The sequence below is a fragment of the Trematosphaeria pertusa genome (genome assembly GCF_010094035.1).
Source record: "Trematosphaeria pertusa strain CBS 122368 unplaced genomic scaffold BU26scaffold_7, whole genome shotgun sequence".
Lineage (NCBI taxonomy): Eukaryota > Fungi > Ascomycota > Dothideomycetes > Pleosporales > Trematosphaeriaceae > Trematosphaeria > Trematosphaeria pertusa.
Genome location: NW_022987218.1, coordinates 402363 through 413556, shown reverse-complemented (window position 1 = coordinate 413556; position 11194 = coordinate 402363). Strand labels below are relative to the sequence as shown.

At 55.1% G+C, this 11194-nt stretch overlaps 5 protein-coding genes across 5 annotated transcripts; 2 read left to right on the top strand and 3 right to left on the bottom strand.

The window, feature by feature from the left end:
- Positions 1-16: 16 nt before the first annotated feature.
- Positions 17-2496, top strand: BU26DRAFT_305377 (glycoside hydrolase family 2 protein). The gene has a single exon (XM_033821842.1). It carries the CDS (start codon positions 266-268, stop codon positions 2318-2320), a length of 2055 nt encoding a protein of 684 aa, XP_033683767.1. The 5' UTR covers positions 17-265; the 3' UTR covers positions 2321-2496.
- A 611-nt stretch (positions 2497-3107) lies between these two features.
- On the bottom strand, positions 3108-3668 carry BU26DRAFT_518978 (uncharacterized protein). Its single transcript, XM_033828942.1, has one exon. The coding sequence runs from the start codon at positions 3490-3492 to the stop codon at positions 3298-3300; it is 195 nt and encodes a 64-aa protein (XP_033683766.1). The 5' UTR covers positions 3493-3668; the 3' UTR covers positions 3108-3297.
- Positions 3669-5480: 1812 nt separating this feature from the next.
- On the bottom strand, positions 5481-8683 carry BU26DRAFT_483771 (TPR-like protein). Its single transcript, XM_033825829.1, has 2 exons — positions 6211-8683; positions 5481-6156 (listed from the first exon to the last, which is right to left on the bottom strand). Exons 1-2 carry the CDS (start codon positions 8481-8483, stop codon positions 5916-5918), a joined length of 2514 nt encoding a protein of 837 aa, XP_033683765.1. The 5' UTR covers positions 8484-8683; the 3' UTR covers positions 5481-5915.
- A 34-nt stretch (positions 8684-8717) lies between these two features.
- BU26DRAFT_518976 (uncharacterized protein) lies at positions 8718-10219 on the top strand. Its single transcript, XM_033828941.1, has 5 exons — positions 8718-8903; positions 8961-9073; positions 9137-9147; positions 9205-9589; positions 9664-10219. Exons 1-5 carry the CDS (start codon positions 8889-8891, stop codon positions 9911-9913), a joined length of 774 nt encoding a protein of 257 aa, XP_033683764.1. The 5' UTR covers positions 8718-8888; the 3' UTR covers positions 9914-10219.
- BU26DRAFT_518975 (uncharacterized protein) lies at positions 10153-11158 on the bottom strand. The gene is made up of 4 exons (XM_033828940.1): positions 11048-11158; positions 10996-11002; positions 10627-10930; positions 10153-10575 (listed from the first exon to the last, which is right to left on the bottom strand). Exons 1-4 carry the CDS (start codon positions 11122-11124, stop codon positions 10229-10231), a joined length of 735 nt encoding a protein of 244 aa, XP_033683763.1. The 5' UTR covers positions 11125-11158; the 3' UTR covers positions 10153-10228.
- Positions 11159-11194: the final 36 nt, after the last annotated feature.

Sequence of the window (11194 nt, the reverse complement as noted above, 5' to 3'; positions counted from 1 at the left end):
CGTATAATTCGCGGCACTAATTCGTACGGCGAGCCCTGAGATCCGGAGAATTCCCGACCGCAAGAGGGTGAATACAATGAGGGGCTATGCCTAGATCAGTAAGCCGGACCCAACTTTCCTATGCCGATCTACCCACCCGTATGCGGCACTCATTATTCCTTGACACACATACAAAGATCGATCTTTCGGTCTTCATGATCCAAGTCTTCCTCTCTTCTCTCAGACTTTGATACATTCTACCCCGGACTCTGTGCATCCCGAAACCATGGCCACATATCCGCGTCCGGACTTCGAGCGCCCATACCTCAACTGGATTTCTCTCAACGGCCTGTGGTCCTTCCTCTTCGACGACAACGACATAGGCCTCACGCAAGGCTGGCATCTCTCCGGCCTTCCAAGTGAAGTCGTCGTAGACCCCACTCTTGGCTCGTCTTCGTCGTCATCGTCGAACAAGGAAAGCGAGAGCATCACCGCCAAGATCGCTGCAAACCCACACGACCTTATTAAAGGAAACACCTTCAAGAAAGAAGAGGAGAAGACGACGCATAAAAAACTCGGCATTGTAGTCCCGTACGTGTGGCAATGCCTGGCGTCGCGAATCGAGGAGAGGGGCGTGCACGAGGTGTTTTGGTATGAGAGGGAGATTGCGGATCTGAGAAGTACGGCGGAGAAGAGTAGCGGCGAGAGGGTGCTGCTTAGGTTCGGTGCTGTGGACTACGAGGCGAAGGTTTGGGTGGGCGGACAGTTTGTCGGCGGGCATAGAGGCGGGCATGTGCCGTTTGATATCGACATCACGGATGCTTTTGCGAGCGCTGAAACGCAGAGTTTGACCCTCAGAGTGTACGACTCGGCGTACGATCTGACGCAGCCGAGGGGTAAGCAGTACTGGGGCGCGCAGCCGGAGAGCATCTTTTACACGCCGAGTGGGGGGATCTGGCAGAGCGTTTGGATGGAGGTTGTGCCCCCTGTGAGGATTGGGGATTCGAGTTCTGGGACGGTACTGAGGAGCGATGATATTGAGGGTGGGAAGCTGAAGGCTAGTGTTAGAGTGCTGGGAAGACCGGCCGGGTATGGGTATGCAGTTGAGATGGAAGTGAGTTTGGGAGGCGTGGTGGTAAGCAAGACCGAGAAGGTGGAGCTTCCAAGGGAGACGGATATGGTGTCTTTTGACGCGGATATGCGACTTTCTGGCGAACAGCGCTCAAATTTACCAGCTACAATAACAGAAACAGCACCCCTCGACGACCCAACCTGCTGGCTCAACAACACCGCCCTTTGGACTCCCGAACATCCCACGCTTTACGACCTGACACTTCGGCTCTTCAATGCGACAGGATCCCAAGTCGACGAGATCCACACCACCGCCGGCATGCGCTCACTCTCCTGGACATCCTCCACCTTCCGCCTCAACAACCGGCCCTACTTCCAAGCCCTACTCCTCGACCAAGGCTACTGGCCCACCACCTTCATGACGCCGCCCACGCCCTCCGCCCTCAAACACGACATCCAGCTCTCCAAAGCCATGGGCTTCAACGGCTGCCGCAAGCATCAGAAAGTCGAAGACCCTATATTCCTGTACTACGCGGACCGTCTAGGCTTCCTCGTATGGGGAGAGATGGCGAACGCGTATCAGTTCTCTTCCCAGTACGTGGAGAGATTCGATGCCGAGTGGAGGGAGGCGGTGAAGAGGGATATTAACCATCCGTGTGTAGTTGCATGGACGCCTGTGAACGAGAGTTGGGGGTATACGAATTTGAAAGACGACGTTGAGCAGAGGAATCATATCAGGAGTCTCTACTACGCGACGAAGACGCTGGATCCGAGCAGGCCGATCAATGATAATTGCGGGTGGGAGCATGTCTGCACGGATTTGTCGACGTTCCACGATTACTCCGACGGCGAGGCGCTAACGCAGACGTGTGTGAGTTTGGAGGGTATATTGGCGCCGAAATCCGGACGCGGTATCTTCGTCCCTTCGACCTCAGGAGATCCGGGTTCGCGGCATAAAGACGGCGCTCCAGTGCTTTGCACGGAGTTCGGCGGCATTAATATCGCAAGGGACACTACTGCCTCGGGGGTAAGGGATTGGGGCTACACGACTGCAAGCGATCCGAAGGATCTACTGAAACGCATCGAGACGATGATGGCGGGCATTGTGAAAGGAGGGCATATCTGCGGCTTCGTGTACACACAGCTCACGGACATTGAGCAAGAGGTTAATGGACTGTACACGCCTGACAGGAAGGAGAAGCTCGATCCGGCGGAGATGAGGAAGATTGTTGACGGGGTAAAGCAGTACTACCACGGTCTGCATAAGTAGGATTTGGACGAGAGAAAAGGGGTAATCAGCCGCATAAAATAAGAGCATATATACGAGAAATATCATGATCGAACTTTCGCTATGCTCTCGGTTTGACTCGTAGGCAACAGCTAGCAAAAAAGGAAAGAGTCACCGCTAGTCGAAAGCCAGTAACGATTGTAAAGTTGCTACGCTCCAAATGCTTGGTTTTAAAGCCTCATGTTGACGGAAAATCCTGATGGATGCGAGTGGCCCGAGGGTCCTCTCCTGAGTGATTTAGCTATTTTCCTGGGTGTGCTGTGAATTAATGCGATATATAGCTTGAAAAGGGGTTTAGAGGAGCTCGCTATTTGGAGGGTAAATATTGCGGGCTGAGGGATTCGGATTCACCACTGCTGTCTGGAGCTTCGTCTATGTGGAAGGCGAGGGATCATTGGCTGGTTTGGAATGATATGGACGTTGGGGGTTTAGAGCACTGGTACCGAGAATCCAAGTTCCATGGAACGAAGTGAATGCCCGGACCCACAACTCACACGTGGGAGGCGATAATCGACGGATCTAGCCCCGGCCCCACAACTACCAAAAAAAGCATTCTTTATTACACAAGCGGGGAGAGAGCAGCAGCATCACAAAATCCACAGAGCACTATAGAATTGTAAAAGATTTGCATTCAACAATTGTAGGTATGGATATCGAACCCGGTTTCAATTCATGACGACATCAGGCTTGCAGGTTTCCTTCCCCTCTGCAGCGCGCCTTGAAAATACATATTCCGAAGAGAAAGCAATTCACGCACACATCGCCACGCTCCTGACTGACTATAGGCTCATTCATTCAAACATCGGCGCTTCCGGGTGATGAGGTGGGATTATTTGTTAACCCAGCCCTGCGTTATATTAGCATTGCTCTTTGACCTCTTAAGCCAGCACTCCGGGATAGAGAGGCTCCGCGCATGATCCAGAACACGACGATCGCAGTCTCCTCTCCAGACCGGGCCGTTATACACGTACCTTCTCCTTAAGCTTATCCCAATACGCCTGATCTCTTGAGCTGCCCTTCACATGTCCGTCTCTCGAGTTCGGCGTCGAATATATGCTGCCCTTGCGGCGCTGGAACTGCGAGGGCGGAACCTTCGAGGCGTCCCATTCCTTGCTCATGCGTCGGTTGCTGGGTGGGGACTGCGACAGGCGCATATCCTCGTTGCCGGCGACGTTCTCGAGCTTGTCTCCGGCGAAGGGGTCTATGGGAAGAAGTTAGGTTTCGAGATGACGAGGAAAGAGACACTGGGAGGAGAATGGTAGAGCGGAGGGTTTCTCGTACCCTGTCCTTCCTCGCGTTTGGAGGCGAAGGGGTCTTCTTTGGATATGGAGGGGTTGCCCGTGGGCGTGCCGTCGACAGCTGGGTGGTTGTTAGAACGAATTGAACTTGATAAATCTCCCTTCCTCCCATTGGAATAGTCTTGAGAGTGGAAGGCTGGTGGAAGAAGGCGATAACGTACCGTTGGCAGCCATGACTGTGTGGCTGATATCAAGTTCGACCGTGTGTACTGTATCTCGAATACCAAAGAGGTATGGGTTCTTAGTTTTGAGGTGTCGTGACAGTAACTTTCTCGACTGAAAGAAAGAAGCCAGCTACTAGAAGAGGGAAAGAGGGGCTGATATACCACCCGTCAAAGCGGCCCAAGACATGGCATAGGCAGAGGCGTCCCGGACGTCCAGTCACATCTCGATATCGCCCCTCGTAGCTAGGAGCTGTTGCGTCAAAGGCCCAAACCCGCACATGACGCCGCAAGCCCGGCTTTGCAAGTCGCACCACTCAAGCTCCCCCAAGCCGGGTAGCCTGGCCGGTTCATACGAGCGTTTTCGTCGACCGTCCGCGAGCACATCCCTCCCATTCACAACGATAGTCCTTCGCAGCTCAAACAGTCACCTCTACCCTATTGGCGCAAGCAGCTTCGCGAGACCGTACGCGACGTCGCATTACGTCAGGGAAGCCACTCGATTCGCGTTGCCCTCTATCACAGGGTGGTGCGCTAACTCGTTTGATTGGCCGATTCAAGGAGGCAGTGCTCCTCGTCTCCGCAGCCCTGGGCGTGATTGTGTGGAGAGGAGAAGCGATCGTTGGGTGCCCCAGACGCTGGTGAATAGGGTCGTGGGTCCTGATTGGTGGGGCGCCGCCAAGGGCTAGGCGTTGATAAGGGTCGAGAACTACGCGTGCGTGCGTATGACGGTGGAGCGGTGATGGATGCGGCAGCCGAGAAAGCACTACCTCAGAAAGTTGTTTGGGCGCCGTCGTGAGGGCCGCCGGAAGCCGCTGAGGCTTTCGTGAGCGCTTGCGGAGCTGTCCACGCGAGCAATGGCTTCAGCTTCCATCACATCCGCTATGGCGCCGCTCTCAAGCGCACACCCCTCCTCGAACCTCAGCAACCCTCCCCTCCCGTCTCGCAATGATCTCTTGCTCCCAACGCCTATTCCCCACTCCAACGCATTAGCTCCATCTCGGCCCTAAGACACTACTGCAGAGCCAATTCCACCGCGTCCATCCACTTCCCCCTCCTAGCAGCTCAAGCTCGCCTTCCCCAACCCTACGCAAGGCTTGAGGACGTAGCACATCTCTTGGGCTTTTCGAGCAAGGGAAGGGAGGGGCAGGCAATCGCAGATCTTGCTCGTTTATCTCGCGCCTTTGTCATCATACCTTCGCAATCTTGCAGGAAAGCTCATCTCGCGAGATTTAGATCTACCTGGAAAGATCTCAGGCGCGACTGCTGTGCAATATACGTAGGTAATCTCTTCGAAATGGCAGATTGGTTGCCGTCGAAAAAGGCAAACATAACCTAAGCCCCGAGCTTTCGCCCGAACGACGTCTGCATGCTTTCTTTTCCATTTGCTAGCGGAACTTGCATTCGATAGATCCGTCGGAAGGTGCCTTGAAGCGAGGCGCAGTGCGTGCATCGTAAATGCTTAAAACACCAGCTATACCACGTTACCCATGACCTATTTTCGCGCTCCACACAGACGCTGAGAAACCGCATGAAACACGCCACGGCCACGGATTCTGTCCGGGCTAAATGAAGGTCGTCTAGGCGGCCGCGCGAAGCGTAGCCCACATGCAGGTGAGATTTCGGTACTCGACAAACTGAGCAAAGTCGCCCATTCATTGATTGACACGGCGAGCGATGAAGAGACACTGCTTTGATTTTTTTTGGTGAGATGAAACTTTCTGTGACATCGGAGTATAGTAAAATCTTGCGTCCAAACATGTGAGGGCGTCGTATCCAGCTGGAGCGCTGACTGGTCTGGTAAACGCCCTTCCTCTCCCTCCACCGCGCTGCACTGTCTCGCCACCCGCCTAAGTCTCCAAGACAAAAGAAATCAAATCTCTCACAGAATAGCCCCTCCCGCCATGCCCACAATACGTTTTGTATCCACCAAGTTCAAACGCCGAATATGCATCCAGGTATCCATCGACAAAATATGTGCGCGAGATAGAAAGCAAAAGAGCTAGTAGCTTGAGGTGAACATTTACACAAACAAAAAAAACCGAAGGATAGAGTTGTTAGAGCCGAAGAACGCCGGGAAATGCAAGTCTACATCCTAAGCTGCCAAAGAGTCGTGAATCATAGATCGTCGTCGAGGTCAATGGCGTCAGGATTCGCCGCAGGAGCTTGCTCAACGGGTTTAATGTTGCCGCCTACCGGACCCGTGCTGGCAGCGACAAAGCCTTGTGGAGCCTTTGCCTGTCGTTCGAGAGCTGCCATGGCGTCTTCGGTATCGGCAGCGTCGCCGTTGACATGTTCCGCATCGCCGTTCTGCTGGCCTCGAGCAATTGCTTGAGATGCGATGAAATTGACATCGGTACTGCGAGACGTTAGTGATCTTGATAACAAATCGAAAAGCAATGAGGGTACATACTTGTACTGAGCTTGAACACTCCGCTTGATCCGAAGCATCTCTTTGTAGGTATCCTCGTTTCCGTGCTGTACTTCAAAGGATTCCCATTTCTTCCAGAAGTCGGGGTTGGTCCTCGGATCGCAGAATTGGCTGGCGTGGCCGTAGATTGCTCGTGCTCGGTCAATTTCTCCTAACCGCCTCTCCATCTCGGCAAACTTGAGACACATTTCTTTGGCCTCGTGGTCCGGCAAAGCAGAAATGGCGCGTTCGTAAATAGGCCTCGTCGAAGTCAGACCAAAGTTGGACGCTGACTTCGTGATGTAGAAGTTGAACATCTCCATGCGGTCCTCGTCGGCCACAGCACGCGTAGCCCGCTCATATATCCGCATGGCAGCGCGTGCTAGGCCTCGTTCTTCTTCGAGAGCGCCGTACATTAGGTACAACACTTTGGCAAACTTGGGCGGGCATCCTTCAACGGCTTGCTCAAAGAGGTCTCGTAACCGCTCCATGGCGATCTTTCGATCGACGGCTTTGGTCAGGTAAAGGTTCCACAGCTCGAAAGCGACTGGGTAGCTGAAGAGGTCCAATCCTCGCTCGTAGACTTTGAAGCACTCTTCGAAGTACTGATTCTCCTCCAGCAGATTGGCGTAATTGACGACTGTCTGCGGCGTCGCAATGCGTAGCTCGAATATCCTCTCGTACACCTTCCTTGTCTCTTCGAGCGTGCTGACGCTCTCCACAAGGTCGACGTAGAAGCTCCATAGTTTCCAGCTCTTGTGGACGCGCTGTTGCGGCGTTAATGATTCATCGAAGTAGTCGATGGTTGATCTTTTTGGAGCTTGTGTGGCCTTCGCCATGATTTCGACCGCTCTGTCGAAATTCTCGTTGCGCAGCTCCATTTCAGCCCACTCGCACCACATCTCGGCGAGTTCGGCGACCGACTTGAACGGAACTTTTACGGCCTTTTCCATGATTACGCGAGCGTTCCGCAGGTCGCCGCCAGCCTCGTAGAATTTCGCGTAATTGGCCCAGAGTTCGTGGAACTTGCCAACTGCCTGCTTTGGATTGATAGCGGCAATGGCATCCGTGTACGTTTGCACGACCTCCTTCTTGTTGTCGCCCCACAGGGCAACGCGTTTTTCCCACTCGATGACATTGTTCGGATTCTGCCTGAGCATGACATCGTTGAGTAGAAACGGCCTTCGCTGCATGAGCGATTCGAAACGGACCATCCGAATATCGAGGTCGGCGTCAGCGGCCTCGTCAACCTTGCCCTTATCGGACCGAGCAGCGGCCTCTTGGAGTTTAATCCCGATCATGGTCTCTTCTGCCTCGACGTACGTGTCAAACACGACCGAGAAGTCCCGCACGGTCATGACGGTGGTGACGGCCTCTTCGAAGACGTCGCGCGCCTTCTCGTATTCGTTCTTGTTCATCCAGTAGCGTGCTAGGCCGACCCAGAGGATACCCCGCTGGTCGGGGAATTTGGTGATACCGCTCCGAATGATCTTCTCGACATCAATCCCGCTGTCGTCACCTGTCTCGATGTCCTTGGCGTGGTCGATGAGCAGGTCCACCATCTCCGTCCAGAACTGGAACGGCCCCTTCGCTTCCTTGCTCTTGAAACGCGGGTTGTTGAGTATTTCCATGTACTTCCTGACGGCTTCGGTGTACTTGCGCATGTCCTTGAGCAGCTCGATAAAGTCCTCGGCATCCTCGGGGTGTATCTGCATGTATCTCCGCCAGATCTTGACGGCGGTCTCACCCGACGCGGACGTGGCAAATGGGCGGTAGAGAGCCCATATCCTGTTGTGCTGAGTAAGGGGGAGGGCGCGGAGGGCGCGGTCGAAGGTCCGGCGGGTGGTCGTGACGAGAGGCTGCTGCATGAGGAAGTGGAGATACATTTCCCATATGCGCGGCATCTTGTTCAGCAGCACGAGGGCGCGCTCGAACAGGGCGTTGACCTTGACATAGTGCGGCGCGTACTTGGCGGGGTTCTTCTTCTCAAGGTGCTTCGTGCGGATCTCGAGGTAGAGCTTCCAGAGCTTGTAGGAGCGCGGCAGCGTGGTGCATGCGCGCTCGAGGACGAAGGCCTGCTCCAGGATGCTGCCGCGCGACTTCTTGAAGCTGTAGTAGTCCAGCCACGGCTTGACGCTGCCGGGGTTGCGCTGAATGTCGTGCTCGTAGGCGACGTCCTGGTCGGTGATGAGGAAGAGGTCGTGGGAGCGCTCCATCTTGCGTTTGCCGGGCCGCGACAGGCTCGCCGTCACGGTCCGGATGAGCTCGCCAGGCATTGCGTCGCCGGAGAGGGCGGTCGAGGGCCCGCGGTGGGCTGAGACGCGACGGGGAGTGCGATGGCGATGGCGATGGCGGTGGACGGTGAAGGGTGGAGGTAAAGTTCTCGAGGACGGCGGCCGGAAGTTGCGGTGGGCAGGTGCGCTGGACCAATCAGGCGGCGCGCGTCTGGTGGCAGCTGCAAAACAAGCGCTGACGGCAGGCACGGGCCCCGTTCTTGCTCGACTGCAGCTCCCCGGTCCTACTCGCAGAGCTGCCGCGCCGTCACGCACGCCCCGACACCTTCACATCACCCACAGCGCCAGCTTCCGACTGGGCCCAGACTGCAACTGAGGCCTGCTGCTGCCGGCGTCTCTCTTTCTATTTCAGCCCCATAAGCCCGCCTGTCGGCCCATCGTCTCGCAATGTCGGGCAGCGGGGTACGTCTGAAGCTGCGCGCGTCAAGCTATGCGGCAGAATACTGACACCACCATCAGGCGAGGGAAGCCGTCTTCCCCACACGGCAGTCGCTGGGATTGATGAAGAGCAAGTTAAAGGGCGCGCAGACCGGCCACGACTTGCTGAAGCGGAAGAGCGAGGCCCTCACCAAGTATGCACCGCAATCTGCGCCATATCGCCTCTATTGAGCGCTGCTGACCTTCGTTCCCCGCAGGCGGTTTCGAGGTGCGACCATACTATATCTGGCCCCTATTGAAACCACATAGCTGAAACGCTGCTTAGAGATAACGCGCCGCATCGATGAGGCGAAGCGCAAGATGGGCCGGGTCATGCAGATTGCTGCATTCTCGCTCGCCGAAGTCACATATGCCGTCGGCGGCGATATTGGCTACCAGATCCAAGAGTCGGCAAAGCAGGCACGATTCCGCGTACGCACCAAGCAGGAGAACGTCTCGGGTGTTTTCCTGCCGCAGTTCGAGAGCTACACGGCCGAGAGCAACAACGACTTCGCCCTGACGGGTCTGGGCAAGGGCGGTCAACAGGTGCAGAGGTGTAGAGAGACATATGCAAGGGCAGTGGAGACACTGGTCGAGTTGGCTAGTCTGCAGACCGCCTTCGTTATATTGGACGAAGTTATCAAGGTTGTCAACCGCCGTGTAAACGCCATGTGGGTATCCCAAACCATTCGCCATGCCACCAACTCCTCCAGGCCCAATACTAGCTGAGACTAACGCCCTCTAGTGAGCACGTCATCATCCCCAGGACCGAGAACACGATCAAGTACATCAACTCCGAGCTGGACGAGCTAGACAGAGAAGAGTTCTACCGCCTGAAGAAGGTATCCGGGAAAAAACAGAGGGATGCCGCTGCGGAAGAGCAAGCGAGAGCAGCGGCCAAGGCATCTGCGGCCGAGAAGGAGGCTGCGGCCGATGAAGCAGCAGAGACACAGGACCTGTTGGGCGATAAGGAGAACGAGGACGTCATCTTCTGAGGACAGTTACCCATAAGGCATTGGCGGTCCATAGTGGATATCCGGACGATACGAGCGACGATCCCACGGACCCTGTGCATAATGATCGTGCTGCTCTCGTTCGAAATGTTCCTTTGACCTGAAGCCTACGCCACCTCCGAACTGATGGGTCGGAGTGAACGCCTGAGGTGCAGATCGGATCGGTAAAGTTTCCCTAAGTAGCCAGATGATAAGTACTCTGTGACAGTAAATGTGCATATAACGACAGAACACGACTGTATTGTGTTCGTTTTCGAGGTATCATAAATCCAAACGCATAAATCCACTTGCAATAACCTACTGTCGCTGATACGTGACCTTCATTGGCCTGCCCTCCGCACCGATTGGCATGTTCGCTGTCGCCTCCTTCGCCGTGATAGCAAACTGCTCGTTGTCGAATTCCGCAAAGGCGACTCCCCTGACTTGTACGTAACGAACTTCCCTGAAGCCCTCGAAGCGCTCGAATATGGTGGTGAGAGAATCTTCGTCCATATCTTTGGGTATATTCTGAAGGAAGAGCGTCTTGTTCGGGCGCACGTATTCGTCGGGCACGACGGCAGCTCCAGGCTTGACAGCGCGAGGCTTCTCGGCCGCCGCCGCAGGGTTTGCTTGCGCCTTTGCGGCCTCTTCGGCGCGTTTGAAGTCTATATTCGGGTTAGTAAGGGCATTCCTCTTGCGAAGCAATAAATATGCACCTTTCAGCATCAGCCGCTTCCGTTTGTGCTCGTCGAAAATCTCCGGCGCTTTTCGCTTGACGGTCTCGTCGCTGTGCGTCTTCGCCCTAGACACGCGCATGGCCTTGCCGTACATCTCGAAGCCGTTCATCTCCTCAACCGAATTCAGCACTGACTGCTCCTTGTCGAAGACAATGAATGCCTGACCCTTGCGCTTCAGGCTGCTCTTCGCTATTATGTCGAGAATGGGCCCGTAGTGTTTGAAGACGAGGGTAAGCGCCTCCTTCATGGTGTCGATCTTGACGCGCTCTTCGAGGTTGTTAACCTAGGAAGTCAGCATCGCGCCACGGTGTGCAATGTGAGAGCGTGCTGCGCTTCAGGTCAACTCACGTATATCCTACGACAGTTAGTGGGGAGCTCCAATTATGGCAGGTAGACTTACGTTTCAATTGGGACTGGGTATTTGCTGGGATCAACAAGTCCGCCGGCGGATACTACGCCCTCCATCTTGTCTGCCATAGCGAGTGACTGCGAGGTGTAGTTGACTGTTGTGGGTGCACGCCGGTGCAGGAAGGCGGAAGCTCTCGAA